Source organism: Eublepharis macularius, chromosome 4, assembly GCF_028583425.1.
Source record: "Eublepharis macularius isolate TG4126 chromosome 4, MPM_Emac_v1.0, whole genome shotgun sequence".
NCBI lineage: Eukaryota > Metazoa > Chordata > Lepidosauria > Squamata > Eublepharidae > Eublepharis > Eublepharis macularius.
This window is the reverse complement of record NC_072793.1, coordinates 153,266,828-153,294,666: the sequence shown is the minus strand read 5'-3', so window position 1 is coordinate 153,294,666 and position 27,839 is coordinate 153,266,828. Positions and strand designations below refer to the sequence as shown.

Genomic DNA, 27,839 nt, shown 5'->3' with positions numbered 1-27,839 from the left:
GAGGTGGGGAAAGAGGAAGGAAGCTCCTTCCAGATGCACTTAGATCCTAAATCTGAATGCTAAGCGTGCAAAATCTGGAAAGAGCTCTATCACGAGCCAATGTTTTCTCTCTCTCTCCTGTCGCAGGGATGCTTCAGAGACGGCCGGTTCTCATTCTTTACTCTCCCGACAACGCAAGGTTTGAGCGACTGGCCGGCATCCTGGCTGCAGCACTGACCCAGCTCCACTTGTCTGTATCCCTGGAGCTGTGGAGCAGGGCAGAGCTGGGATCCTTGGGACCCATGCAGTGGCTCCATGCACAGCGCCAACAAGTGCTTCAAGGAGGTGGCACCATTGTGTTGCTTTTCTCCCATGGTGCCGTGGCTGGCTGTGCAGAATGGCTGGGTTGGGAAGAGAAAGGCACACTACCACCCGTCCACACTGATGGCATTTTCTTGGCTTCTCTCAACTGTGTGATGCCAGATTTTCTGGCTGGGAAGGCCAGGGACAATTATATGGTTGCCTGCTTTGAGGAGCTCCTTCCCGTCGCTGAGATCCCTAGACTCTTCCATTCAGTGCCCATTTACCAACTACCCTCGCAGCTGTTCAGCTTCCTGTTGGCCCTGGCTGGCCCTGGGGTGGGCCACGAGCAGAGGAACGGCCTCAGAAGGCATGTGGCATGGATTGGCAAGAGCCTGGAGCGTGCAGTTGAAGAGTGCCAGCAAAAGAAGCCAAGCTGGCAACATTCTCCATTGCTACCTCCCCAACCTGGTGATGCACAGATGAAAGGGACCAATGGTTGTCCTTGCACAGAGTCCTGAATTTCAGACGCTGGGCTGTAGCTGCCCCCCATTGCTAACAAACGGAGTCTGAAAGCATGGCCATGAAGACTCCATGCAGGGATCTTGAACAAGCAACCCAGCTCCAGCACTGGACATGTCTGTCTCCATCCTGTGGGTAGGGAGCCCTGATGATATAGCAGTGTGTGGGCTGTCCAAGCAATAGGTGTCCATGTGATGGACCGGGTACCTAGCTGTGTATGTGAGGTTATTGATAGCTCTGAAAGGATCCTGCTGATGTGCTTTTTGTATTTATTGTGCTTCAAAGAATGAATGAAGGGGAGCCTCTCCATGTGTCCAGGAACATACACATGTAGGTATACTTCTGAATACATGTGTAAGTATACCTCTGAATACTAGCTGTTGGGGACAGAAAGGAAGGGAACAAGCATCACCTTTGTGTGTTCTGGTTATGCACTTCCAAAGGCATCTTTCTACTTGCTCCTGGAGCCAGATGGGCCTTGATCTGATGCAAGCAAAGCAGCTTTGTGTTCTTAACTGGTGTTCTGGCTTTGGGGATTCCACTGTAAGGTGGAAAGTGAAACAACACTCAACATGAAGCTGAAAAATATTTTAGATCAGTGGGAGAGCTTTCTACAGCAGTAAGGGCAATGGTGAGAGAAAGCCTGTGTTCGTCACTGATGCCTGCCCAAATTAGTATTTTGTCTGGACCAAGAAATTGAGCACCAGCATATTGAGGCAAAAGCCCTTCAAATGTTGATTTTCAGTGCAGGGTATTGGTTTAGGCAATTATGTATTCTTTTAAAGAACTGTTCATCCCCTATGGCCTTGTTCTCAGTACGTGGAACGTGGGACACATCATATTCTCCAGATACTGCCTCATTTCCCTCTCATTGCCATGATGCCTTTCCTTTGTAGCCACTGTCACAGTGAGGACAGAGTCAGAAATCATTATGTCATCGTCACATGGGAACGTGAGAAACAAGTATATGGAATGGGGGTGATCCCTCGGACAGCAGGGGGGAACATGGGCTGGCCCACTCCTCAGTTGAATGGACTGGCCCCAGGCTCTCACACAGTTTCTCTACTCTTCTCTCCACTCCCTCCATCATGTTTGAAAGTACGGGATGAATGGGTGCTACCAGATGAACAAAATATCTTTGTCTTTCCTTCTGGTTACACTTAGGTAGGGCTGGATGCTTGGTTCAGGGAAGACTCTTCATTATATAGGAGGACTTAGAGAGAGAAAGGATACAGGAGGTGGACTTTAGATCTGGGAAATCCAGGTTCAACTTCCCACTTGACCATGGAAGCTTGTGGGGTGACCTTGGGCCAGTCACGGTCTCCCTCTCAGCCTCACCTTCCTCTAAGGGTTGTTATTGTGGTGGGTGGTAAATCAGAGGAAGGAAGTGTGATGTTGTAAGCCACTTTGGGTCGCCATTGGAGAGAAAGGTAGGGTATAAATATCTAATTGTTTGAGTCCTACATTGGGTCATGTTCCCTAACCTTAGAGGTCCAGATGTATGTGATACTGGTTGGGGGGGGGTCATTGTTTAGTACTAGGGATCTTGCATTGCCTGGTAAGTCCCCAGTTAAGTGCTTGGCACCTCCAGCTAAGAAGTCATAGGGCAGGACAGCTTGAGTGTTGGAGAGCAGCCCGCTGGCAGTACACAGAGCATTGATTTAAATGTGGTCTGACTTGGCAAGATGCAATTCTTATTCTCGATGTAGTTATTTTCCTTTAAAATAATTTAAGAGTCTTTAAGCATCATGAAAATTAAAGCATTTTTTAAAAATTCCTCTAATTTGGATATGTTCAATTGGCTGTGCCTCTTAGAAGACCACCCCTGAGCACATTTTAAAATCATGACTTTGGAAGGTGCCCTGCCTGCAGCACAGTCTCCTGAAACAGCAGGGGTCAGTTGCCAGATTTTGGACCAATCTTTTTTTTTAAAAGTCTATACTGTTTAACTGTTACATTTTTATCCCACACTCCCTCCAAGGAGCTCAGGTCAGCATACAAGATTATTCCCCATTTTATCCTCACAACAACCTTGTGAGATAGGATAGGCTGAGAGTGAGTGTGACTGGCCTAAGGTTACCCAGTGGTCTTTGTGGCTGAGTGGGGATTTGAACTCTTGTCTTTTTGGTCATAGTCTGGTGCTCTAACCTCTATTCCACACAGGCTATTAACATTACATTGTTTAATAATGGGGACAAGATGATGTCAGTTTCATGTTGCAATAGTGACACATTCAGTTATGAAGTATTTTGTGAGACTGGACCGAAAATTCTAATTTCCTAATAAAATCCATGCTATTTTTTCTATCTGTGTTTTAAGAGCTGTGCGTCTAAAGAGCTGTGTGTTTTTGAGTTTTAAAAGAAAAACACATGAAAATTCCTCTTTTCTATAGTTGTTGCAGACTAGTGCAGGAGATTTTTGTCAAGAAAGGTCAAAATTTTCCACTTCCACCTCTAACAGGGGTGCCTGTTGTGACAACACCTGGAAGACAGTCTTTCTTGTAATGCAGATGGAACAAAGGGGGAAGTTGCAGATATATATGAGCCCTGGCGTCTCTTTTACTACAAATTAAGGATGGTTAATGTGGTAAACAGCAACCTGAATGGCTCAGCTTAGCCCAAGGTTGTCAAAGCTAGTAAGATAAGGAGAACTGGCCTTGATTAATACTTGGATAGGAGACCACCAGGGAAGACTGGAGTTGCTACACAGAGGAAGAAAAGGACAAACCACCTCTGCTCTTCTCTTGCCTTGAAAACCCCATGAGGGGTTACCAGGAGTCAGCTGCGATTTGATGTCATACACAAGGTTGTTAACATCAAGTTTTGAATATAGATCCAGAGGAATTAGCCGTGTTAGTCTGTAGTTGCAAAATAGTAGAGTCCAGTAGCACCTTTAAGACTAACCAACTTATTTGTAGTATAAGGTTTTGAGAACCACAGCTCTCTTCGTTAGATGCATGAGTTGGTTAGCGTTAAAAGTGCTACTGGACTCTTTACTATAAAGTTTTGAATATTAGTGAACTTTTACTATATTTGGATTATTCAGTTTTATACAAGGTTTACCTGCTCTGAGACTAGGAACAGTTTGGGCTAGGTTAAAAATGCAAAACCATTTGGCGTATCTGATGACATAGATCAGTGATCCCCAACACAGTGCCCACGGGCACTAAGGTGCTTGCCAAAGGGTTTTCTGGTGTCTATTTTCTTCTTTCCCAAATCAAAAAGCCAGTCCCGACTTTCCTCCACCTTGTTGGAATAGGATGCGCTTCAGAAGGACTCAAGAAGAGGCATCACCTTTGTGTCCGCAGGGAGCTCCTATTCAGAAATATCAGCCTCCATCATAGGATGCTTGGCTTGCTGCTTCTAACATGTCTCAGTTGGTCCTTAGCATCCCATGGCAGTCATTTTGTGATGGCACATACTCCCTGCCCTCAAAATTTCGGAAGTGTCCACAGGCGCAAGAAGATTAGGGGCTCCTAATATAGTTTCATGCCTATAGACTTTCATGCTGCAATACATTATATTTTTGGGATATCACAGGCAGGACTTTTTGGGTAGCTATTCTAAGCATGAATGCAGCAGCACTTACTGCCAGTATAACGTTCACAGTCTTAGAATGCCCCAAATACCCAGTGAATTTTTATTTCATCTACTTTCCACCCCAAGAATCCTCCACATCATTCAATGGCCATTAGAGTTTAGTGATATGTTTTTAAAAATGCAGTATAGTACATGGTATTTCATGTACTTATATGTGTGGTTAAATGAGGATCTCATTGCAAGAAGATGCCTGAGGAAGCATGAGGGTGTTTGTCAAGGATATGCTTGAGAAAGGCAGAGGGGCTTCTATCAGTGGGAGAACAAGGAGTACTGAGAGATGTATGTTCACTTGCTCTTCTGTTACAAACATTGGAGGCATCAGATGGTTTGTGGAGACGCTGATAACATGGGGGAAAGAATCAGAGACCCTGATATTTCTTACATGTTAATGCTGCCCTTCCTTCAAAGATCCCATAGACAGATCTTCCCCTTTCATGTTGTCCTTGCCATCACCAAGATTCAAATTTGGATCTCCTTAGTCAGTGAGATGCTTGGTGGTCTACATATGCAGCAGAATAAAGGCCAAACTAGACCTGCAGGTTTTTATAGAGTTGGGTCTGGGTTCCCGTAACTCAGGTTTCCGCTGCCATGCAGCAGTTAAAAAGTAAATGGATGTAAAAAATAAAAGGCCAAATTGCCTCAGAATGCCTTTGAGGGAAGGAGGGGCTCCTCCCTTCTCACGCATTTCCCCCTGTCACAATAGCAGGGGAGGAGTTTCTCCCCTTGGTTTTTACTGCTCCATGTGCACGGAATACTCCACATAGAGCAGGAAAACCAGGGTGGGAAACTCCCCTGCTATTCCGATACGGGAAATGGTTTGAGGGGGGAGCTCCGTCTCTCCCTGTGGAGGCACACTGAGGCCCTTTAGGGTCTCCTTTATTCTCAACAGCTACTACTCTACAAAGCTGCTATGTAGCTGCAGGGAACACAAGTTGGGTCTAGGAAACCCAGACCCAACTCTTTAACAACCTGCCCGTCTAGCCTGGCCCCGAGATGGTAGAATCCAAAGGTGATCAAATCAGCTATACCACTTGAGACTGCAAGAAGGGAACGTCACATTTTTAGTGCTCTCCCATACAAAATCTCTCAAAAGATAAAACCATAGCAGCCTCAGGAATCAAGATATCCTAGCTCTTTGCATGCTGTGATAGTTTCCCACTTACAGGAAATGAATGTAGGGGGACTTTGAAAAATGTAATCGATCATCTGCAGTCTGCAGTCGTGCAATTCATTTTGCTGCCTCAGCACTCTGATGCTATTTTACTGTATCTTTCCGCTGCATGTATGACTAGGTCTAAGTCCACCACTTTATCCATCATACCACATCAAATTTCAGCTCACAACAGCACAAATGAGATTCAGAAGTATTGTTGTGGAATCCATCTTTAATTTGTTAGCAGGGATATAGCAGTCCAGACCCTTTAAGGGAGGCTTTTCAAACTATGTGGTGTGCAGGGCCAACCATTCAGGCAGACATTAATGGGATGTCAATCGGGATGTTAAGTAGGTATCAGTGTACAGACTACTGCAATGCTCTCCACATAGCAGTCCAAGTTGACTTCTTCCCTAGAAGTCAACTTGGAGACTCCAGCTGTTGCTGGATGCCTCAGCTTGATTATTATCAAGAGCTAAGAGCAGCATGCATATTACTGGAGTTGTTCCATGGCTACCCATGTAACCAGGCTAAATTCAAGATTCTGGCTATCACATACAAAGTCCTTTGGTTCCTCATGTCTGCAGAATTGCCTCTCTCCCTATGCCCTGCCATAGCAACTTCACTCATCCCAACAGAGCCTTCTGGGGCAAAATCAACAACTGCCAGTATACAGGTGTTCTCTGTGGTGGCCCCCACCTTATGGAGTGGCCTGCCTGAAGAGGTCAGGAAAACTCCCACTCTCCTGGCTTTCCACAATGTATGCAAAAAATGAATTTAGGAGTGCTTTTTTACACAGGTAATAGGGCTGTGCTGTAAGGAAATGGTTCAGAGATGCATTGGAAAGCGATAGGAACCGTAGACTATACTACTGTCTGTTAGTATGTTCTGGTCTGGCACTTGGAAGACCTAGGTTCCAGCCCCCTCCCCGCCGAATCTCACTGGGCACCTTTGGGTTTGTCATTCTCCCTCAGCCTAGCCTACCTCACAGGGTGGTTGCGCAGGCCAGTAGATAAAAATGCACTGTATCAACTGCACATGTGAATGATCGTGAGATCTTTTTTAAAAAAATTCAGACCCCCTAGAACCAGTGGATATTAACCCAAGCACATTTGCTTATGTATACAGATTACAGATCCCAGCGTGCAAATTAGCTCCAGCTCTTCCATGGAGCAATGGCAGTGATTCTGCGGCTGCGTCCGACCCTCTCCTCGCTGTCTGCTGCAGAGGCGCTCTACTCCGCCCCCCTCCAGACCGCAGCCCTAAGCCAAGCGGCTTCTTGAAGCTTCCCAGCAGGTGCTGCCCTGCGGGGCTCTGTGCGGAGCTCGCCCATTGGCAGCGCTTTGGGCAAAGAGACTGCTGTCATTGCACATGGCCCGATGCTATTGGCGGAGAGGCGGGCCGTGCCAGCGGACTGCGGTCGATTGGGCAGAAGCGGGGAGGAGGGACCCTTCTGCCGCGGCCACCGACCCGTGCGCAAAGCTGGGCGCTGCGTCCCGACTGCCTTGCCCCTGCTGCCCGGTGCGGGCTCCCCAGGGGGCGAGCACAGGTAGGTGTCGAGCACCTTTGGGGGTATCGGAGCGAACGCGCACTTCGCCAGGGGCTGCGACGGGCATCTGGAGCCCCTGGCTGGCAGGAGATGGGCTTGGGTTCCCTGTCCCGGTTCTCCCCCACGTAGGCTGCAGTCTCGCTTCTTTTCTGGAGGATGGTGCATGCTCGCTCCTCCGGCCCCGGGAAGGGATCTGGTCTGGGCCTTCCCTCTTTTGGGCGTGGAGCAAGCTCAGTCCGCAGCCTAATTCTGCGCACGTTTGTTCGGAAATGAAACTCCCTGGAATTCAGTGGGACTCTTTTCCGAGTAAAGGCGCGCAGGGTTGCAGCCGTACTCTTGCAAATGGGTATATTTAGAGACTACGAAAGGGTTTTGCCCCCTGCTCAGGTCCGCTTGATTCAAATTGGTACTGTCTTGTACTTTCAAACAGGCTGTTGCGTGCACAATTAAAGAAAGGTTTTTTCCTACTCCAATCCATCATTCGAAGGAAGATTCCACCAATCCCCTGTATTCAGTAGTTGCGAATACAGAGGCAGAAGGTTGTTGTTATTGTGGATTAATAACAATAATAACAATAACCCAAATTAAAGGTGTATAGTGTACAGGCATCAAGGCCTAGGTGCCTGTGTTAGGTGGCTGCACTTCGAGTTCCTAAGGGACATGGATGGTAATAGGAGCCTGTATCTGCATGCTTTTAAGCTTGTAGTAGACACTAAAACACATCCATATATCTGCACTGCCCACATCTGTGTTAGAAGGCTGTCCGGGATCCATCCAAGGTGATGTGCAAAGGACTTCCTTTGCCCCCTGCCTTCTAGCCTGCCAGGCAGCCAGGAGGGTGGCTGGGCTAGCAGAATGACCCTGTCTTTGCATTCCCAGGCAGTCAGGAACAACGGAACGTTGATTGTGGCTGGTGGACTGTGCTCTGGTTGGTGAGTGAATTGCAAGTTGTTCAGGGCTGCTCTGGAAGGACCCATCTGCCCCAATGCATCTTGGGCTTCGGAGTGACTTCCAGATAGGCCTGAGGCCTGTCTTCTCTTTGTTTACTAATGAAGTAGTGTTTTCTTCTCTGAACAATATTCATTCCACATCCACATGGTGGGAAATTTTTGCTCCCAGAATTCCTGAGGTCAGGTGTGGGGTGGGGGCATAGGTGGAGAAGAAGTCTGTAGTGTGAGCTGCTGCACAACTGTCCAGGGACCACCAGCTGTATGGTGTGGTAGTTAAGAGTGTCAGACAAGGGTCTGGGAGACTCCCCATTCTGCCCTGGAAGCTCACAAGATGACCTTGACCAGTTGCCCACATTTAACCTAACTTACCTCACAGAGTGGTGGTTATGAGGATAAATTAGAAGACAGAAGAATGATGTTGTAAACTGCTTTGGGTCCTTGTTGGGGAGAAAAGCGGGGTATAAATATCTAAAATAAATTCTTCTTCTTCTTCAAGACCGCCACCCACTTCATGGCTCCTCCCCTCTCTTTTTCCAGCCTTCTCCTTGGCATAAAGATGGCTTTACCCTGGTTGAGGGTCCTGTCTGCCCCTCCCTTATTTCTGCTGCTGCTTCTGTGGGTTCCAGGCCCAGGAACTTCACAGCAAGAGCCCTGTCAGACCTGCCGGGATCTTACAAGCAACTTCAATAAGGTGGGAGGCTGGCAAAGTTTTTTGGATTGGGGTGTGCAAAGTTAGGGACTGGTGTGGCAAGTATTTGGTGTGGGGCAGTAGTAACAGGTTCCCCTCTGGTTCCTGCTTCGGGAAGAGCTGGGTGGGGGCGGGTGTCTGAGAGCAGCTTGTGTTGCTGCAACAGCAGGATGCCGAAGAGGGTAAGGCAACTATTTTGCTAAGTTACAAAGGTTGTCGATTGGTGGCTTACTGCATGCTTGGTGTGGGGGCAGAGGGTTGCTGTGCTTGGTGTTGTGGGGAAGGGAAGACTCGCTTTGGGATTGCTGTGAGCCTTCTCCTGCCTTCCCAGGGTCTGGAGCGGACACAGCGAGACAACTTCGGGGGCGGGAACACAGCCTGGGAAGAAGAGAAGCTTGCAAAATATGCAAACAGGTGACCTGGGGGCTGGGCTGCACCAGGCCATTGGTGAGATGCTGCTGCAGACTGCACACTCAGAGTAGCATCCTTCTTGGGAGTTGGCAGACCCTCACTTAGCGCCCTGATGCGCTCAGAAAAATCTGTACGGTCATGTTTACTGTATTAAAAATGGACCATGGCCGCTGATGCAGTATTTAGTGAAGTACTAAGAATCTTGGCGTCTGTGGGGTTTTAATTTAGTTTTTTTGTAAAGCAAGTTTCTAGCTCTCAGCATTAGGGATGCAAAATCTAAATAACAATAAGTATTTAGTGAGTGCTTGATATACATTATGTCAGAAATTCTTTTAACAACCCTGTAAGAAAAGCTGGAATTTTATCTCCATTAGAGTCAGTGTGGTGTAGTGGTTAGAACATTGGACTAGGATATGGGGAGACCCAAGTTTGAACGCCACTCTACTATAGAAGCTCGCTGAGTGACCTTGGCCCAGTTATACCCTCTCAGCCTAACCTACCTATGAGGATGAAAGGGAGGAAATGTGTGCCACTTTAGGCCCCGTGAGGGAGAAAGGCAGGATATAAACAAAATAAATGTTTTGGACAGGAGGATGAAGAATAGGTATTGCTGGCCCTAAGGCTGCCCAAGAAAGTAATGGCTGAGATTTGCAGCCAAACAGCCCAGATCATATTGTTAGAGAGACAGCAGGCCTTGCTGTTCTGTATGGATTACATCTAAGTAGGATCTCCCTCATCATGTTCAGTCCAAGAGTACATATCTATTGTCAGGAATGAGCTGGGGGAAAGATTGTTCTGTAAGTTTTCAGCAAAAGCCAAGTATACCCAGTGCACAGAACCTGCTCAAAACAGCTTACAGAATAAAACATAAAACAGCATTATCAAGCCATTAAAACTCAACCAATATTAAAAAGCAGCATAAAATATTTAGCAGCCAAAAATGATCTTTCTAGTCCTCAGACTAGAAGCAGACTATAAAAGAACAATGTTGAGAGATTAAACCCGTTAGTTAAAAACCTGAGTAAACAGAAATACGTTGTGCTGGTGTCTGAAAGAGAGCAGGGTAAGCTCCAGGTGAGCCTGAAGGGGACGGGTGTTCCAAAAGAGGGAAGCCACCACAGAAAAAGCCCTGTTTCTGTTGACAACCCACTTCACTTCTACAGGTGGGACACAGAGAGCAGGACTTGGGAGGAGGATCTCAACTAGCAGGCCATACAGTATGGCAGGATTGGCTGGTCTTCTGTGATGATGGCACCACATAGCCTTCTCCACCCTAATCAGAGAGTTTTGCACTTAACAAGCACGTTTCCCTTTTAAAAAATATCCTTCACAAATTGCTGAATGAACCAGTAAATGCACAAATGTTCATGCTGCACATTTATAAATTATTATAATCATCATGAGCATTCAGTTTGTCAGAATTTAAAAACATCTGTTGCTTCCTTTGTGAAGTTTCCCCTGTGGCTGAGGGGGGACTGTGCTCTGTTTGTGACATGTCTCTTCACCTTTCATGGTTGTGATGTACCACATCTCAACTTTTGTTGGCACTACCGTACAAGCTTGGGCAAAACCAAATAGAGGTTCCTGCCTTGTGTGAGTTTCCCACTGATCAAATGGAAGAGCAGAGCTGTCAGATGCTCTGTTTACTCCCATTAGCAATCTGTTTGCAAGTATAGTCCTAGTTCTTTGCCCCGTTTGTGTCCTAATCTTCCCCCCCCCCAAAAAAACCTGGAGCCATTTGTGTTTGTGGGATCCAGGAAGAGGAAGTCTTAAGTGGAGCCCTGCTGGGTCAGACCAGTGGTCCATCTCATCCAGTATCCTGTTTCACGTAGCAGCCAACACTCTGCTCAGAATCCATTATGCAGGACATGCATACACCTCATCAGTTTGCATGCTCAGTTGGCATTTTTTTTGCAAGGATCACTGAGATAAAAAGAGGGGCAGTACAGAAGGTGAACATAAGATTATTGGCAGTAGGGCAGAGAATGAGTAGACAGAGACTTGGTGTGAGTTATTCTGTGTAGAATTGGCACACCTTTCAGGCCCATAAAAATGCAAAGGCAACCATATCATAATAACATTTGGAGGCCATTTCAAGAATGTGCAAGCTTTTGAGTTCATCAGAGCTCTTTGTCAGGATGACTGTTGCAAAGAAAGGGAGGGAGAGAAACAAAGCCTACAGTTTGTACTAGTTAAAGACAGGAAACAGGCAGTGTTAACCCAGATGTAGGCTAAGCTATGCTTGGTGCTAAAGGAGCACAGCTAACCTAATTAAATCTCAATGTCATCTTTCTTTCATGCCGCCTTTCTCACTAATAATAATGTAGCCAGCTCTGTGCTGCACAGCGCAGTGGGGACAGCAGCAAAGAGGAGGTGGCTGCTGCATACCTGAAGGAATCCGCCAGGAAAAAAGAAAAGACAGAACGAGGACGGAGCATGTCATGGAACCCCTGGCAGAGCCGATGAACAAATCCTGCAGCATGCTGAATGGAAGCATGCAGCGCCCTACTTGCTTCCATTCAGCCGGCAGGGCAATGGAGGACAGCAGGAAAACTTCCCTGCAAGAGGTGAAGGGCAGGTTGCCTGCTTGCTTGCAATGGCAGCAAAGTTTAGGAGTTGGGTGTGCCTTCTTTCCAGATTCCTCTCCTCACCTTTTTGGTAGTCAGAAGGGGCTCTTCCTTCCGGATGCTGAGAAAGCTGGTAGCATCCAGCCCTATGGTTGAAAGGCCCCATGCTCTGATCCTGGCCTTTGCAACGCCGTTAGGAAGTTTGCCCCTAGCTCTGTATGGCAATTTCCTTAGACGTCTGGATTTCTCAGCATGGGATTTGAAAAGCCCAGTTCAGAAACAGCAACTTGAAGCCATGCAACACTCAGCCCTCTAGGGAAGAGAAACCACCCTTTTAGGGAGGAGGATAGGGGATGGTTTGGAAAGAACAGTGTCTGACACGTTGGTTTCAGCCTCCCCAATACCAAAATCTAACCTCTTATGAAGTGCAGATAGGAGAGACCTGTCATGCTCCATGGTATTGGTTTACTTCTTTCTCCTTCCCTTGTTTTGTTTTGCTTAAAATTCAGCCTGATGAAGAGTTCTGGTAAACTCAAAAACTTGTTCCCTTTTCTGACATTTTACTGGGTCCTGATAGGCTTCTTTAGCTTGTGGATTTCTTTTTGTCTCCCCCCTCCCCCCTCATTAAGAGCTGGGGAACATACTGAGCTTTCCTATGGTGGTGGTGGTGTTGTGAGAATTAGTTCTATAAGGAAGTGTCATCTCGATAAATATCATACCTGTTTTTTCCATGCTAGTGCAGCTGTGTCACCTGTGGGCTCCCCAGGCACTGAGTATGCCATATTGCTGACTCATAACTCTACTCTGGAGAGAGAGAGAGAGAGAGAGAGAGCGCGCATGAGGGAACTCACTGCTTGGGCAGAGAAAACTCTGTTATTGTGACAATTTGGTGGGGTTCTGGGAAGGGTAAAGGGCTTTACATGAATGGGACAGAAGTTCATGAGCTGTTAATTTGACAGAACAGATGGTTCTGCCTTTTATCAAGTCAGACCATTTGTCTGTCAAGGTCAGTATCGTCTACCCTGACCAGCAGCTGCTCTCCGGGTCTTGGACCAAGGATTTTTCACATCATCTCCAACCTGATATTTTTAGCTGGAGATGCTGGGATTAAACCTAAGACCTTCTGTGTACAAAGTTTATGCTCTGCCACTGAGCTGGGGCCCCACTCCCCAAAATTAAAGCTGCCATACAGAGTCAGACCCTTGGTCTATCAAGATCTGTATTGCGTACTCTGGCTGGCAGCCATTCTTGAGAGTCTCAGGTCGAAGTCACTTGCGTTGCCTACTAGCTGTTTCAACGGGTTGAACCTGGGACCTTTTGCAAGCAAAGCAGATGTTCTGTCACTGAGCTACAGCCTTTCCCAGTTGGTGGGCCAGAAAGTAGGCAGAGGATGGTTGAAGCCAAGAGGGGTGGCAGATTTCTGGGGCTGTTTTCTTGTGTCTTGCTGCTCACTTGGTCTCCTCCTTCCCCCAGTGAGACTCGCCTGCTGGAGGTGCTGGAGGGCGTGTGCGCCACATCGGACTTTACCTGCCACCAGCTGCTGGAGCAGAGCGAAGAGCACGTGGAGCGCTGGTGGTTCCATGAGTGAGTGGCAGGGCAGGGGCCCATTGTGAGACATTTCCTGACATGACTTAACTCTTGTTTGTTGCAACAAGAGACCCCCGCCCCACTATTTCTAGAGATGTAATAGAGCAGGGCATTGGCAATTCAGAGCCGGGAACTGATCCCTTAAATTGTAGGAATTCATGTATCGCTGTCACGGCTCATCCCTTTCTGACGTTTCTAGCCTCAGACTCGGTGCATAAAGTCCTGGTTTCTTCCAATCCTCTGATGTCCAAAATTTAGAGGTAAAAGAAGAATCTCCTGGTGCAGCTTTTGTGGGCCAGATGAGAGTGCCGTTGGGGATCTTGCAGTTGTGCGTGTGGATTTTATATCTGCGAGGAGCTATTTTCTATGGAGTTCGAACATGCAGTATTCCCTGTCTCCAGTACGAACTGATAACAGCAAGAGCAAAGCCAAGGCTTCTCCATCAGATCTTGGGAAATCTGTTATCTTCCTAAAACCCAACTTTATTTCATCATAGGGGAATTCTTCCTAGCTCTACTTCTGTGTGGAATTGCTGTTTTCTCCCCAGGAACTAACTTTGCTGTGACCCATTCTCATGTGTGTGTCTAGGGCAACAGTTAAGGTATACTAGGAGCTGCCTTCTGCTGCGTGAGGCCGTTGGTAGTAAGATGTGGAAAAGAGTCCATAGCAGTACCCAGCGTGAACTTTTCTCTGCACTGCTTCAGTGCCTAATATGCTCCTGCTCCTTGTAAACACAGGGAGGAAAAAAACGGGTTACATTGCAATGAAAAGATTTTGGCAGCAGTGGAGGGGTCGAGTTCCATGGGTCTAAGGCCAGGGGTTGGTGGGCGAGCAGGCTAGGTTGCACAGACCATAGGGCCACAGTCAGGCTGTGGGAATTGGAAGGAAGAGGTCTTGACAAGCTGTAGGTTGGGTGGGCATGGAAACAATGGAAGACCCTGGTGCTCCCAGGAGCTTGGGAGGAACAGAGGGCATCCCATCTGAACCATTGCCTTTTAGCCAGCTATGTTGCAGAATGTCTCCCTCTCTATGCTTGGTTGTTCCAGTCTCGGGCACAACAAAAGGTTGCTAACAAGACAGCATGGAAAAAGAGGCAGCAGTAATGGCCTTTTTTCCCCCTCCCAGGCAGCAGCAGCACCCCGACTTTTTCCAATGGCTCTGTATGGACACATTGAAACTCTGCTGTTCCCCTGGCACCTATGGCCCCGATTGCCACAGTGAGTTGTTATGCAGCCTCCATTGTTGTCTTCCCGCAATAGCCATTTGTGCATGCATCTCAGACTCTAAACTCATGGGTGAATAGGTGATTGAGTAAATATCCAAAACCTCCATATTGGGAGTAGACAAAGGTGGTGGGAGACATCATGGGTTATATCAAGGACTCCCTAGCTGGCTTGCTGTGAGTGGCTACCTTTAGCCCTCCAATAGCCAGAGAGGCATTGTAGCTGCAGTACTGTGGAAATGTGGGAAATCTAGAGTGGCTTGTTTTTAGTAAAGGGTAGGTGCACTTAGTTCAGGAAGTGCTTTCCATTCATAATTAATTGGCTGTCTCTTGGGATGAGGGAGGTTGTCTAGCTTGAACTGTCATAAGAAGAATAATGGACTTGGGTTTTGCATGGTGGCTTGGGAGGGCTGCACTTGACAGATTAAGGCTCAGTGTTTGTTGTTGGCCCCAGTGTTTACTTGTGTCTCTTTACAGTCTGCCCGGGGGGTGCCCAGAAGCCCTGCAGTGGGTACGGGCAGTGTGACGGTGATGGCACACGTGGGGGCACTGGCCTGTGTATGTGCCAGACTGGCTACGGGGGGCCCTTCTGTTCTGAGTGTGGAGATGGCTACTATGAAGCAGCTCGCAACGACAGCCACCTGGTATGTGCGGGTATGTAGAGTGCCCCTGCTGGTCTGGATTGGGGGCAGGGCCTGGTGAAGAAAGCGCTGCTGCCCCCTGCTGGCTTGTTGGCACATGCTGGTTAGTGACTGATTACCCTTACCGCCACCATTCCCTCACCCTTCCTTTTTATGCCATTAATTCACAGCCAACTTATGGCAACTCTGTAGGGTTTTCAAGGCTCAAGAGACATTCAGAGGTGGCTTGCCATTGCCTGCCTCTGCATAGGAACTCCCCTGGTCTTTCTTGTTGGCCCTATCCATGTACTAACCAGGGCTGACCCTGCTTAGCTTCTGAGAGCTGACAAGATTGGGCTAACCTGGGCTATCCAAGTTAGGGCTTTCCTTCAGTCCTGGTGAAAACTCTGGGTTCTTCAAGTGGGCTCTGAAAATCTGTCCAACAAAATGTTATCTTTCTCAAAAGCAGCGGTGTTCTGAATGTGTAAGATTCTCTCAGAACTAGTATATCCTTGTTCATGTCTAATAGGCATCCCTACACATTCTGTATTCCCGTGTTCCATGCCCCGAGGTAACCAATAGCCATTTTTTCAAGTTGGCAGCTGAAGAGAGTTCTGATGAAAAGGCCGAGCCCTCCCCCAAAACAACGTATTATTGTTATTAAAATATATTATTAAAATATTAAAACTGGTGCTTGACGTGAGCACAGAATTTCTGTCACTGTCCCATAACTCAGGTTCCTTCTTGTGGACTACGTTCTGTTTTTTAAAATGGTCTTAATTGCTTGAACTGGTCTTATACTGTCGACAGTCAGGAGCTGAGTCTGCTGTGTGCTCTCACCACAGCTGCACACACTCTTGATGTATAATTATACTGCCGAGTGGGAACTGAGTTCAGTGCAAATGTCACCATCTTTACATCCTTCACTGTTGTGTCCAGGCGGCTCTAGCAGTATTAGTGATATGACTGCGTTTCCTGTTGATCTCATTCTCCTTCCTGTGTGATCGAGGCCGGTGGGCACTGAATTGATTTGTAGGTTTTTATAAAAGGAAGTGAAGTATCTCTTCCTCACTCACCCCTCAGTCCGCTTCACAAATTTGTATCAAGTCCCCATGAGCTGGCGCATCAGTCTGGGCTTGGGAAAGGTATGTGCACGGGGAGCTTTTGCTCGTCTGCTCCATACACTCTGTTTTTTTTCTTCACTCAAGAGTGCTATCCGGCCTGTGGACGCTGCTCTGGCCCCGAAGACTCAAGTTGCCTCCGCTGCAAGAGGGGTTGGATGCTGCATGATCGCAGATGCATTGGTGAGTTGGAGGGACTAGGCCTGAAGAGAGGTATATGGTTGCTTAGCAACCTTTGAGGAAAGGTGAATACTTTCAGGGTTCTGAGGGGAAGGGGGTGACTTTGAAAACAGACACCCTCCTCTCCAATACCACACTGTACCTCAGAGCAAAGCAAGAGAGTTCATAAGTGGGAAGGTTCATATGGGGAGGTGGTACTCGGTGTGACCCCTAGTCCTGACATATCTCTCCCTCTCAAACAGACATAGATGAATGTGGCACAGATATGGCGCACTGTCGTGCCAACCAGTTTTGCGTCAACACGGAAGGTTCCTACGAATGCCGAGGTAGGAGCTCAAAGTATCAAATATAACAGTATATTATTGTTACTATAGTGTATCCCTAACAGCCTGTTTTAAAACTGGGTTCTTAACATTAGCGCAGAATTTCTGTTGCTGTTTCAACTTGTGTTTCCTCTTGTAAGAAGACTTTTTAAAATGGTCTTAAATGAAGAAGGGGCGGCCTGAGTGATGTGCCACACATATTTGTACTTTGTTGTAGGGTACTGTATAGTGGGAGAATGTAGCCAAGGAGCAAAAAGGTCTGTTTCATGTTTGTCAGAGAAAAGGGTTAGCCTGGTGCGGTTTGCTGACGTAGTGTTCTTTCCTTTTGAAGACGTTGCTGTCTTCAAACAGATGGTTTGCAAAACTAGACCTCTTCATATAAGTGCTCTGTGCCCTTCCCCCTCCCCTTTGGGTCTAACCCCAGAACTGGACCACACATGAAGCTGCTCTTATACTGAGCCAGACTATTGATCTTTCAAAGTTAGTATTGTCTGCCCTGATTGACAGCCGCTGCCAAGGTCTCAAGCAGAAATCTCTCACTTGATCTACTTCGTGATCCTTTTCACGGGAGAAGCTGGGGTTGAACCTTAGGTCTTCTGCATGCAAAGCAGAAGCTCTGCCAATGAGCAGTTTGCAGGAGGTAGAGAAGAGAAGGATGAGCAGCAGTGGCTTCCTGTCCTAGTGGAGAGCCTTCCTTTTTCCAGTTTGTCCAACAGGCCCAACCCACCAACTGTCGCATATCCTGATCCATGAGAGGTCAGTTCCTGTGGTGGTTCCTTAATCCTTCCATTGCCTTTCTTTGCAGACTGTGCCAAGGCCTGCATTGGTTGCATGGGTGCTGGGCCTTCCCGCTGCAAGAAGTGCAACAAGGGCTACCAGCGTGAGGGAGTCAAGTGCCTGGGTGAGCCCTTCCTCCACTTAGCTTTTTATGACATCTCTCCCCTCCCAACAGGATGGAGCCAGAATAGCTCCTTTCAAAAAAAAAGAAAGGAGCTGCAGAGCAAAACAGGACAGGCCGGGTTGGGCTATGGGTAAAGTGGGTTTGAGTACAAAAGTATCCATGTCTTTGTGGCCTTTGAACAAAGGACAAAGAGTATGCCCTGAAGAGAAGTAATCTAAAACGTGGATGAGAGTCTGCCTTCCATGGTAAGTTCAGAAGTAAACTAGCAAGCACCTGTTCTGTGACAGGGGTGGGGAGGCAGTATCCCTCCCACCATATAGGTTGGGTCTAGAGGTGTTACAGGCTCCCATTTATGCAGTATGACTTGGACTTTCATGCATGTCCTCTCTCCCAGATGTGGATGAGTGTGCTGGTGAAGCTGAGGAACCCGTCTGCACTGGTGCCAATGAAATCTGTGAGAACACCGATGGCAGCTATCGGTGTGTTTGTGCAGAGGGACATGTGCGCGAAGAGGGAATGTGTGTGGAAGACAAGCCCCCAGGTGAACGCGCCAGCATTGCCTTCAACAGAACGTATTGTTTAGCTGGGGAAATTAGGGTAGAGGTGAACTCAAGTGTACTGGCTCAGACCCCATGGTCCATTGAATAGAGGAACCTTATTCATACCTGAGTTAACCTACAAACAGGGCACACAGTCCAAGGCCGCCTCCTCTTAGTGACCTACAATACAGGGACTTAGAGTATTACTGCCTTGAAACGTGGAGGTTCCATTCAGCACTGTTGTCTTCTAGGGCCTTGGATAAAGTTTAGTCCTCTCAAAGACGGGTGATTTCCATATTACTGGCAGGGGGCAGGGGGAGAATCACTCTTGTTATCCAGGTAGGTGGCCCATGGTCAGAAGTAAGATTCTGCCTTGCAAACAGGATCCTTCACAAGCTGTCCAGCCCCACAATAAAATTAACACCATTTAGTAACAGGGCTTTCTGGTTATGGAGCATTCAGCCGTAGAATTACATACAAATATTTACATTTACGTATGGCATGCATGTAACGTTAAAGACAGATGTGAAAGCATTCCTATGAGCAAAATTATGGGCTGACCTTTTAAGCAGCCCTTTCTTAACCTTTGGGACCTGATAGAATTGCCCTAGGAGCTAATGGGTGCCTGCAGACTGTCCCTTCCCCTGTTCATGGCCTATTCTTTGTCCCACAGATGCTCCTGAGAAGGGCTTCTTCGATGACATCACAGACGACGAGGTGGTTGTGCTGCAGCAGATGTTCTTCGGTGCCATAATCTGTGCCCTGGCTACGCTAGCTGCCAAAGGAGACATGGTCTTCACGGCCATTTTTATTGGCGCTGTGGCTGCTATGGCTGGCTACTGGCTATCGGAGCGCAGTGATCGCGTGCTCGATGGTTTCATCAAAGGCAGATAGTGTGTGGCAAAATGAACATTCTCTTCTTTTGCTTCCTTCCTCAGAGAGCCAGCTGGTGGGCAGGAATTCCTTGTCCTCCGTGCCCCGGCAGGTCTTTTAAATCCAAAGGAGAGAGGTGGAAAGGGCCCATCTTATATCCCAGTCTGAGCTGAGGGGGAGCCTCATGCCAACATGGTGTGGAAAGGTAGAAATGGGACAAGGGCCTACCAGTTGTATGTGAAGAGAGGAGAATTCCTGACAGGAACTAGCATGGAATGTTCATTCCCCTCAAGGTGTGAGAGGTCTTGCCCAGGTCTCTGTCAGTGGGCCAGGAGAATGCTGCCTTTGGCTGCCCAGTCTTCATATAACAGGAATGATCTCAAAAGTGTTCCTACCTGTGAGCTTTGAATCTTCACGTGTTGGTCAACTGCTGTTGGCCAGGCTAAGGTTGGATCATTCCAAAAGAAAACGTGAGCTGGGTGGGCATGGAACCACTCCTTGCTGGCTCTTTGAGGGGCTGTCCCTTGGGTTGAGAGCAGGTCCTACACATTATGTGGATCGAAGCTGGGAAAATTTTAGATTATATCATCCAAGGCTGGCAGTGGGGGTGTTGTATTTTTGAATGATCTCCCCTTCTTAAAATGTGGCGAACGAGTGGCAAGTACCTACATACAGTGATTTTTTTTTAGGCAGGGGAGCTTTCAAAGATAGATTCACCCTCCTGCGCATCCTGCAGGGGTCTTTCCCCGCTCTGTCTACTGCCTCGCTGTGTAGAATCCTGCCACTGGCGGTGGTGTAGGACAGAGGAAGCCTCCGGGGCATGCATGACCATCCTCGCCCCTTTGCATTTGTCCACTCACAGCACTGTTTGTCCATCCGTATCTCAGGAAAATTAAAGGACTCTGTACACATCTTTCATGGTCTCTCTCGTGCACTCATTGCACTCATTGTATTGGATGGGTGTGTGGGAGCTGGGTTCAAATCCTGGATGGGAAAGGTGTACTCTTCCAACTCTTAGGGGTGTTACAAATGAGAGTGTTGTAAAATTTTGCTGGAAATGCTATCTTTTAAATCTTCATTTAGGACATACAAGTGAACACCCACAGAGACTTGTAGGGGACATCTCATTTTCCATTCCCCCACTGTCCTGTTCCTCTTGCCAGTCTTCCTATAACCTCTCCCCCTTTTCCTGCTTCTGTCTCTCTTTCCCATCCACCTCTGTCTGCCTCCCCTGCCCTGCTCTTCACCTTTCCCCCTTCCCCCTCCAGCAATCTATCCCCTATGGCCCCGTTGTGGTGTGCCAGCTCAGCAGGGCCTGGTTGTAAGGACCTGATGGCTGTACTTCACAATTCCCTGTATCCCCTTCCCCGCACTATTTCCTTGTTTCCCCCTCCTGGCAGCCTCCAATGCTCACCTTTCCCTACGGTCTTCTCTCCTTCTAATGCACTAAACAATGTACCTTTTATCTACCTGGGTTTCCCAGTTTCTATTCTGAAACTCTAAACATTGTACTACACTGGCTTGGGGGCAGGGGGGAATCACACTGTTGAACATTAGCAACCAACCAGGCCTGGATAAGTCATGCAAATCATGTAGTGTCAAGCCACTCGATGGTGGCTTCTGGACCTGGCTTCAAGGAGTCCTTCCTCAAAGGCCAGAACAGCCCTGGAAAGAGCCCCCCCCCCCCGCACACCTTTTAATGAAAGCAAGCAAGCCTGGAATACTAGTTAAACTGGTTGCTTAGCAACAGCCACTAAGGGCATCTGGTTAAAAGCCACAGGCACTCCTTTTATCATTTTGGTTTTAATTTTTAAACCCCCAATGTTTTTTTTTCCTTAGATTTCAGATTTTTCTGCAAACCTGGGGCATTTTTCGGGTGTGTAGGAAGATCTGTCTTGTCCGTTCATAGTTCCAGTCTCTAAATTTAAGTCTCCTCATATCAGGGCCACTTGGCTATTAGTATATAACATATTCTTCTATTCTAGACCACCATCCCTGAGGATTTTCTCTCACAGAGGAATGGTTTCTGGAATGTCCAGCAGAGATGTAGGTGCAGAGGTAAGCAGGAAGGTTGTCTGCCTCCTCGGTACTGGAGACCTTGGTATGATGCCTGTTATCTACCCTTGCCTGACTTTAAAGAGCAGTGATCTCTCCTGCCCCTTCCCCCAAAGACTGCTGGCTCCAGTGTCTGGAAGGTGGGGGTGAGTGAACTACAGACATGCGTTTACTGTCTCGAGGCCAGCAAGACGGAAGAGTGTGCACCACAACAACTGGGCCAGCAACCACCTTCCATTCCTTTCTGCTGCTTTTATATGTCCTCCTTAGTTTCTAGAAGTGCTGCCTGAGATTTAACCCCCTTTTTATAGCTTGCTTTCTTCCATGGGAGTCAAGCTAAGCCAAGGGACCCCAACCTAGTGCCCACTGACACCTTTCCTGGTATCCATCAAGTGGTTTTTAGAAAGTGGGTGAGGTCAGATGGGTCCTTTGCTCTGCAGACCTTCTGATTGGCTGTGCAGATTTATTAGAAATTTGCTTTGGCAGCAGCTGCCACCATACAATGAGAATCTTCACTGCATGAGTGGAAGTGTATGCAAGAAAACAGTTTTTACAGACAAACACGGCTACTCAACTTGATCTTTAACAAAATATGTTCATTTAACAAGGCACCCTGTTACCCAGAGATTCTGCCTGAAACGTTGAAGTCTTGTGCATAACCTCAATCCCTGACATTTTGTAGTTGGCGCCGTATCCTGCAGCCGTTGTTTTATAGTTATGTCACCACCCTGTGTCAATCCGCAAGTTGCCTGCAGCTTCAGAAAGGTTGGGGGATTCCTGACGCTAGGCCAATTAGTCCCTGCATAACTGTTGAAAGCCTTCTGATTCCTTAACTTCACTCTCCTGGTATCAATTTGAAATGGCTCTCATTTCATTTCCCACCTTTCCCCCTGTCCTAAAGCTAGTCACTCTTGTTCTGTGATTCCCATGGCTACTGCAGTTATTCCCAGAGACGGCTGTTTCTGAAGCCAAGTGCTGATGTCATGGTACTGGCAGCCTGGCATCTTGGATTCTTCCCCCTTCCTGAATGTGTGTTGTCAAGACCTAAGGCCTGGAGTCCTATTGCAATTACAACTGATCTCCAGACTAAAGAGATCAGTTCTCATGGAGGAAATAGCCTGCTTTGGATGACCGACTCTTGCACTGTATCCCCTGCTGAGCTTTCTTCCCATACTCTGCCCTCTTCAGCCATGTGTGCTGCTGTGCACTCTTTGGAGGAAGGGCAGGATAAAAAGGTGAGAGAGAAAGAGCTACATATTTATAACTTTGATTTCTGGAAGAGAGTGGCATGGATGGGAGCTCCTTGTCCATATTACCTCTCAAGGGAAGGCAGACAGTAGTTTAGAAAATCTCCTCCATGACTATCAGGTACAATCCATGCAGTCGTAGAAGAAGACCGGAATGCATAGAACAGCGTTAGCTGTTGCTATCGTTAGTATCTGATTCTGGGTCAGCCTGGAAGAACTGTTGAATACATCCTCTATATTCCTGCATTAGCGCATGCATCTAGTGCAATGTGTATTGCCTTATATGCACTTAAGAAGAACTGTGCTGCCTTGGACCAATAGGCATGCAGTCCAGCATTCTGTTTCTCTCAACCTGATACTTACAAGAATCCTGCAAACCAGGAACAGGAAAGGACTGTAGGTACTTCCAATAAAAATTCTGCTCTAAAATATACTGGATTCTGTGGTCTGTATATCATACAGATTCTACTGCAAATTTTATTAGTCTTATAGGTGCTACTGAACTCTTGCTCTTTTCTGTTGCTACAAATGTAGAGTGTATTGCCTTATTTGCATAATTTTTGTAAGTCACAAAAAAGAGCAAGAAGCTCTTGAATGGGTACGTAGATGCTGGATTCTTGCTCTTACCTACTAAGATTTTGTTTGGTATCACTCATGCATTTGCGAGTCTGTGTCCTTAACCTTGCAGGTTTAAACCTTGATTTCTATCCATTCAGATATCTGAAGACAGACTCTCAATGGTGTGAATGGTGTGGCTGAACAGCATTTGTAGGGAACTCGCACAGTCCTGCCTCCACTCCAGAAAGCTGATAGGTTATGCTGCCACCAACACTGCCTAAATGTTCTTGTGAGGTACAGTTGACTAGGCCAAGAGGAATAATTGCCTTGTGCTGATGCAACATAGCAGTGTGCAGGCCAGGTTGTGTTGATGAGAGATGACAGAACATAGCTTTACTTAATTAGGGCTCAGTCAAGCTCCAGTCCCTTGCTCTACAAACATTGCATTGTATTTACTGCACTGCACAGCTACAGCAAGGCTGCGGCTGTAGCTCTAGAGGTTCAAAGTGAGTTGAATGAATGGGGGTGGGGGATAGAGTGAAGTCAAAAAGCAAGCTCCACCCCTGATTTGCATATGCTCATTTAAATGCCTGCATGGGTACAGAGATCCATATCCACTGCTCTTGCTGCATGGTTGTGATGTGTATCAAAGCCAGGGACAAAAACGGTATATAAGAGAGAGATGCATCCATTAAAAGGATTTTAACACAGCAGCTCCAATGGCCTTGGAAATCTTCCACCATCTCTGGTTTCATCAGCAAAAGAGGACTAAACTGCAAAAAAGCAGTGTAGTTTAAGATTGGTTGTTATTTTTATACCTAATACTGTGATATAGTCTGCACAGCTGAAAAGGGAACATACAAGGGTTTTTTTAAGGGAAAAAATTTGTGCTGTTTGCATGCACAATTATATAACTCTGAACAGTTACTCAGTATGCACAGCATGTGATCTGGCCAGATCTATTGATGATTCTTAAGTATGTGGTCTGAAACAGGCTGGGTGGGAGAGAGGCAGTCCCTTTCCCCAAATGACACCTCTGTACAGAGAAAGGATAGTAAAAGCTGGTGAACAGCTGTGGGGATAGAAAAAGAATGCATGTTCAAAATTGTGAACAAGATTTACCAACATGCTTGAACTTCCATTCTCCCCTTGTCACAAATGTTCCTCAAAGACATGGCCTAGGTTGACAGCCCGGCTCACGGTCCTATTCTACCACTTGTGCAGCAGACTGTACGCTCAGTCACATGGCCTGCCCTAGCCTCCTGGGCCTGTGTGGAGGATGAGGCTCTACTGCTGACTGCAATTTGCTTGTTTCCCTCAGGAGCTGGTATCCTGGCTCCTATCTACATCAATGAGGAGAGGGTCTGATTATCTCCAGCATTTTAGGTCATTCTTGTGTGCCATAGCAATAGGCTTCCCATTGGGGTGAGTGGCCTAGCTGTGCCTCTGCTGTTGGCGATACCAGTCCAGTATTACTTTACCTCAGGCTCTCTCTCCTAGCTGAAACATAAAGGCAGGAGGATTCAAGGCCAGCTTCAGGGAAGCTTCATTTTCACGGAACACACCGAACCCTTCCAGGTCTGCCATCGTCCCTGAATCAGACAGGCTAAAGGCTCGATTCTTTAGCAAGGAGGCTTAAAAACTGCCCTTTGCTCTCCCTCAACTTTGAGTAAGAACTGAGACACCTGCTTAGGTAATGTTTGTTTTTCTGCTGGTCTGACGCAGCATTCACACCATAATTTATATATAAGATCACACCTGCTTACAGTGTATTAGTTAGGATGGAATAACCCCTATTTGTAGCGGTTGTACCAGCACAAATATTTAGCATCAAAGGGGTTACTATGACACACACAATATGTGTACAGAAGCCTACAAGTGATGTAAGGTGGGAGAAAAAGGCGGGGGGTGATATGAGGTAGGTACAAAGTTCAAATATGAATTTTAGTGGAAGTGACCTGAGAGGAATCAGAGGAACTGATACTTGCTGGAATCCCTCCCTAAACTCCACCTTCCCAGGCACTTCCCCAAATCTGGAAATTTCACAATCGGAAGTTGGCAGCTCTAACACAACCAGGCAAAGCAGCTATTTGCTTATTTATTTACTATTTATTTACTTATGCAAAACAACCCTTTGAGGTAGGTTAGGCTGAGGTTGTGTGGCTGACAGAGCACCTGTCCTGTAAAAACCTATGATTGGGGATGGAGGGTCAAGGAGGTTAAGAATAAGATGGGCGAATTCTCAGGCTGCCAAAATGAAAGTGGCCGTTTCCCGCCCTGACTCCTCTGTTGCATAACCAGTGAGAACTCAATATGGGCACCTTTTTCTAGCATGCGTAAGTAGTGATGGGGAAAGGAATGCTTTACTTGTTGACTTCATTTACTTGCTTTACTTGTAACTTCATCCAACATAGGGTCTGTGCCAGAAAAGAAAGGTGAGAACCCTAGTTAAAAAGCTTTTGTCAAGGTCCAACTGAGCTTAGATTGGGAAAGTCACTGAAAGAGAATTCAAGACCTTTATACTCCCTGTCCAATGGTTGTTAGAGGTTTCATAAGCTTAGCTCATAGCTGAGGCTGATAAAGAGTAATGCCGCTTCCAGACTTGTCCATAATGGGGGAGATGTACTGGTCACAGAGATAAGGGGATTCCAAAACAGCCGGCAGATAGTTAGGCAGGACTGCACTATGAACTGAGAGATTAAACTTGTTTCTCCTCCACTATGTCTAGTAAAACTGAAAAATAGTATCCGTCTTGCATTCTGTTGGGATCTGTTCAGCATGGGCTTCTGGACTAAAATTCACTCAGAGCTGTTGCCTGACTTACAGCAGCAGCAGCTCTATTGCTTCCCTGCAGGGTTGTCTTGTAGCTCCTTATTGCATTTCTAGATTCTAGCTTTGCAGTAGTTGCATTCTGGCAAAGGGCCAGTTGGTCCAATCCCTTTGCATAATGGCTGTAATGCCAATGTAGTAGCGAAGTTATGGCCAAACTACGTTATGTCTGCCATGTGACAGCTGCACTGGGAGTCAATTTTGAAGTGCTGCAGGGGCCTGATTCTGGGTGGGAACAAGGTGTGGATAGATGAAGGGCTCCTACTCCCTTCCCCTGCACCATTTTCCTCATCAAAAATAGCACCGGGGTGTTGTTTACCCTGTCAGGGGACTGCCTGCGCAAACCTTCACACCACAGTCCAAACCAGAAACAAAACTCTCTGGTGCTTCTAAGCTGAATTCTCATGGGGGTCTTGCAACTTTTGTATGGTTGCAAGTCCTGACAATCACATAGGAGGAGCCATGTGTAGTTTGGCCTTCTGTGTGGTGTAATGGTTAGAGTACAGAAATAGGACTGCGGAGACTCTGGTTCAAATCTTTGCTTGCCGTGAAACTTGAAAAGCATGATCTGGTCACGTGATCCATGCTCTGATCACATCTAAATTAGGTGACTGTGATACGTGGGGCTGCCTTTGAAAACAGTTTGGAAATGCCAATTGGCCCAAAATGCAGTTATTATGGGGGATTTGTTTACAGGGATTGTATGATCCCTGCGCTGAACGATCTGCACTGGTTATTCACCTGTTTCCAGGATCAATTCAAAGTGCTGGTTCTTACTGTTAAGGCACTGAACGGCTTGAGGTCAGGGTGCCTGAAGGATTGTTTCTTCCCATTACTAATTAGCCTGCCAGTTAAGATCTGCCTCTCAAGCCCTGCTCTCTGTGCCCCTTCCTTCAGAGGTGGCAACTAGAGACGGGGCCATTTCTGTGGTGGCACCTCACCTCTACAACACCCTCCCCTTCAAGGCTCACCTGGCATCTACTTTACTGTCTTTTAAGTACCAAGCCAAAATACATCTTTTTACTCAGGTTTTTAATTAAGGGTTTTATCTTAACAGTTTTTTAATGGTCTGCGTCTGTTTTATGGATAGTGTTTATGCTGCTTTTGTCTAATAGCTTGTTTTTAGAGGCTTTTAAAACTTTACTTGCAAGCCTCTTCAAGCAGGACTCTGAAAGGCAACACAGAAATATTCTAAATAAATAAGTTGAGCCAGTATCTCATTGTGGTGTAGTGGCTGGAGTGTCAGACTAGAATCTGGGAGACCCAAGTTCAAATCCCCTCTCTGCCATGAAAGCTTATTTGGTGACTTTGGATCAGTCACTCAACCTAACCTCATAGAATTGTTGCTGTGAGGATAAAATGAAGGAACGGGGACTGAGGTAATGTGCTGCTTTGAGAATTCCCCACACAAGCTTGACTATGAATGATGGAGGCCTCTGTCCATGGTCCACCCATCTCTATATATTCTATGTGAATACTGCATCCTGACCACAGCTTGGACTCCTTTCCTCAATCTTCCAGAAATGGAGTACCATTTAGGAAGGAGTTTCCAGTCCCACAACCTTCCCAGCTCTGGGCACAGTCAGGGATGCATAGCCTCATTTCTATCAGGCTCCCAACTGTAGGTGGTTTCTGTACTGGAATAGGATTGTGTGGTTGTCCTGTTGCTGCCCTTGCTTCAGATGCAGCATAGTAACGGGGCTTCCACACGGCAAGCTTCTCTGCATTTTCCTTGCCCCTGTCACCCAGCAGCAATCTCCCCAACCATAATCACCAGGGGTCTTCTCTGTTTTTTAAAAATTGGCAATTGACCTATTGTTATAGCATTATAATAACTATCTGTCCCTGCTTTCATGTTAAAAAACTAAGTCTCTAACCCCTTTTATTATGGAGATAAAAGGGGAAAGGCATAACTGCGCAGCAAGAGGCTAGAGACTTAATTTTTTAAATTTATTTTATTTTTAAAATTCCAAAAAAATCAAACTTATTCAGAGAAGATAGCTAATGCTGTAACAATATTTGTTTGCTGATTTTAAAAGGGTGGAGCCCTTCGGTGGTAGGAGGAA

At 46.9% G+C, this 27,839-nt stretch overlaps 2 protein-coding genes across 2 annotated transcripts in view; both read left to right on the top strand.

Moving 5' to 3' along the window:
* IL17RC (interleukin 17 receptor C) overlaps nucleotides 1-3,105 on the top strand; it is a 39,151-nt gene extending 36,046 nt beyond the window's left edge. Inside the window, exon 19 of the mRNA XM_054977713.1 lies at nucleotides 127-3,105. Within this exon, the coding sequence (XP_054833688.1) occupies nucleotides 127-800 (674 nt within the window). The 3' untranslated portion in view covers nucleotides 801-3,105. The remainder of the gene's footprint in view (nucleotides 1-126) is intronic.
* A 2,288-nt stretch (nucleotides 3,106-5,393) lies between these two features.
* CRELD1 (cysteine rich with EGF like domains 1) lies at nucleotides 5,394-20,000 on the top strand. The gene is made up of 13 exons (XM_054976414.1): nucleotides 5,394-5,409; nucleotides 6,807-7,102; nucleotides 7,982-8,034; nucleotides 8,590-8,743; nucleotides 9,072-9,154; nucleotides 13,192-13,302; nucleotides 14,431-14,522; nucleotides 15,005-15,181; nucleotides 16,356-16,451; nucleotides 16,691-16,774; nucleotides 17,577-17,672; nucleotides 18,067-18,213; nucleotides 18,885-20,000. Exons 1-13 carry the CDS (start codon nucleotides 5,394-5,396, stop codon nucleotides 19,103-19,105), a joined length of 1,626 nt encoding a protein of 541 aa, XP_054832389.1. The 3' UTR covers nucleotides 19,106-20,000.
* The last annotated feature ends 7,839 nt before the right edge of the window (nucleotides 20,001-27,839 follow it).

Bases quoted from the DNA above. Each gene is read 5' to 3' on its own strand.
- CRELD1 (XM_054976414.1), top strand. The intron at 8,744-9,071 runs GTGGGAGGCTGG...CTGCCTTCCCAG, and splicing joins TTACAAGCAACTTCAATAAG to GGTCTGGAGCGGACACAGCG. The intron at 9,155-13,191 runs GTGACCTGGGGG...TCCTTCCCCCAG, and splicing joins CTTGCAAAATATGCAAACAG to TGAGACTCGCCTGCTGGAGG.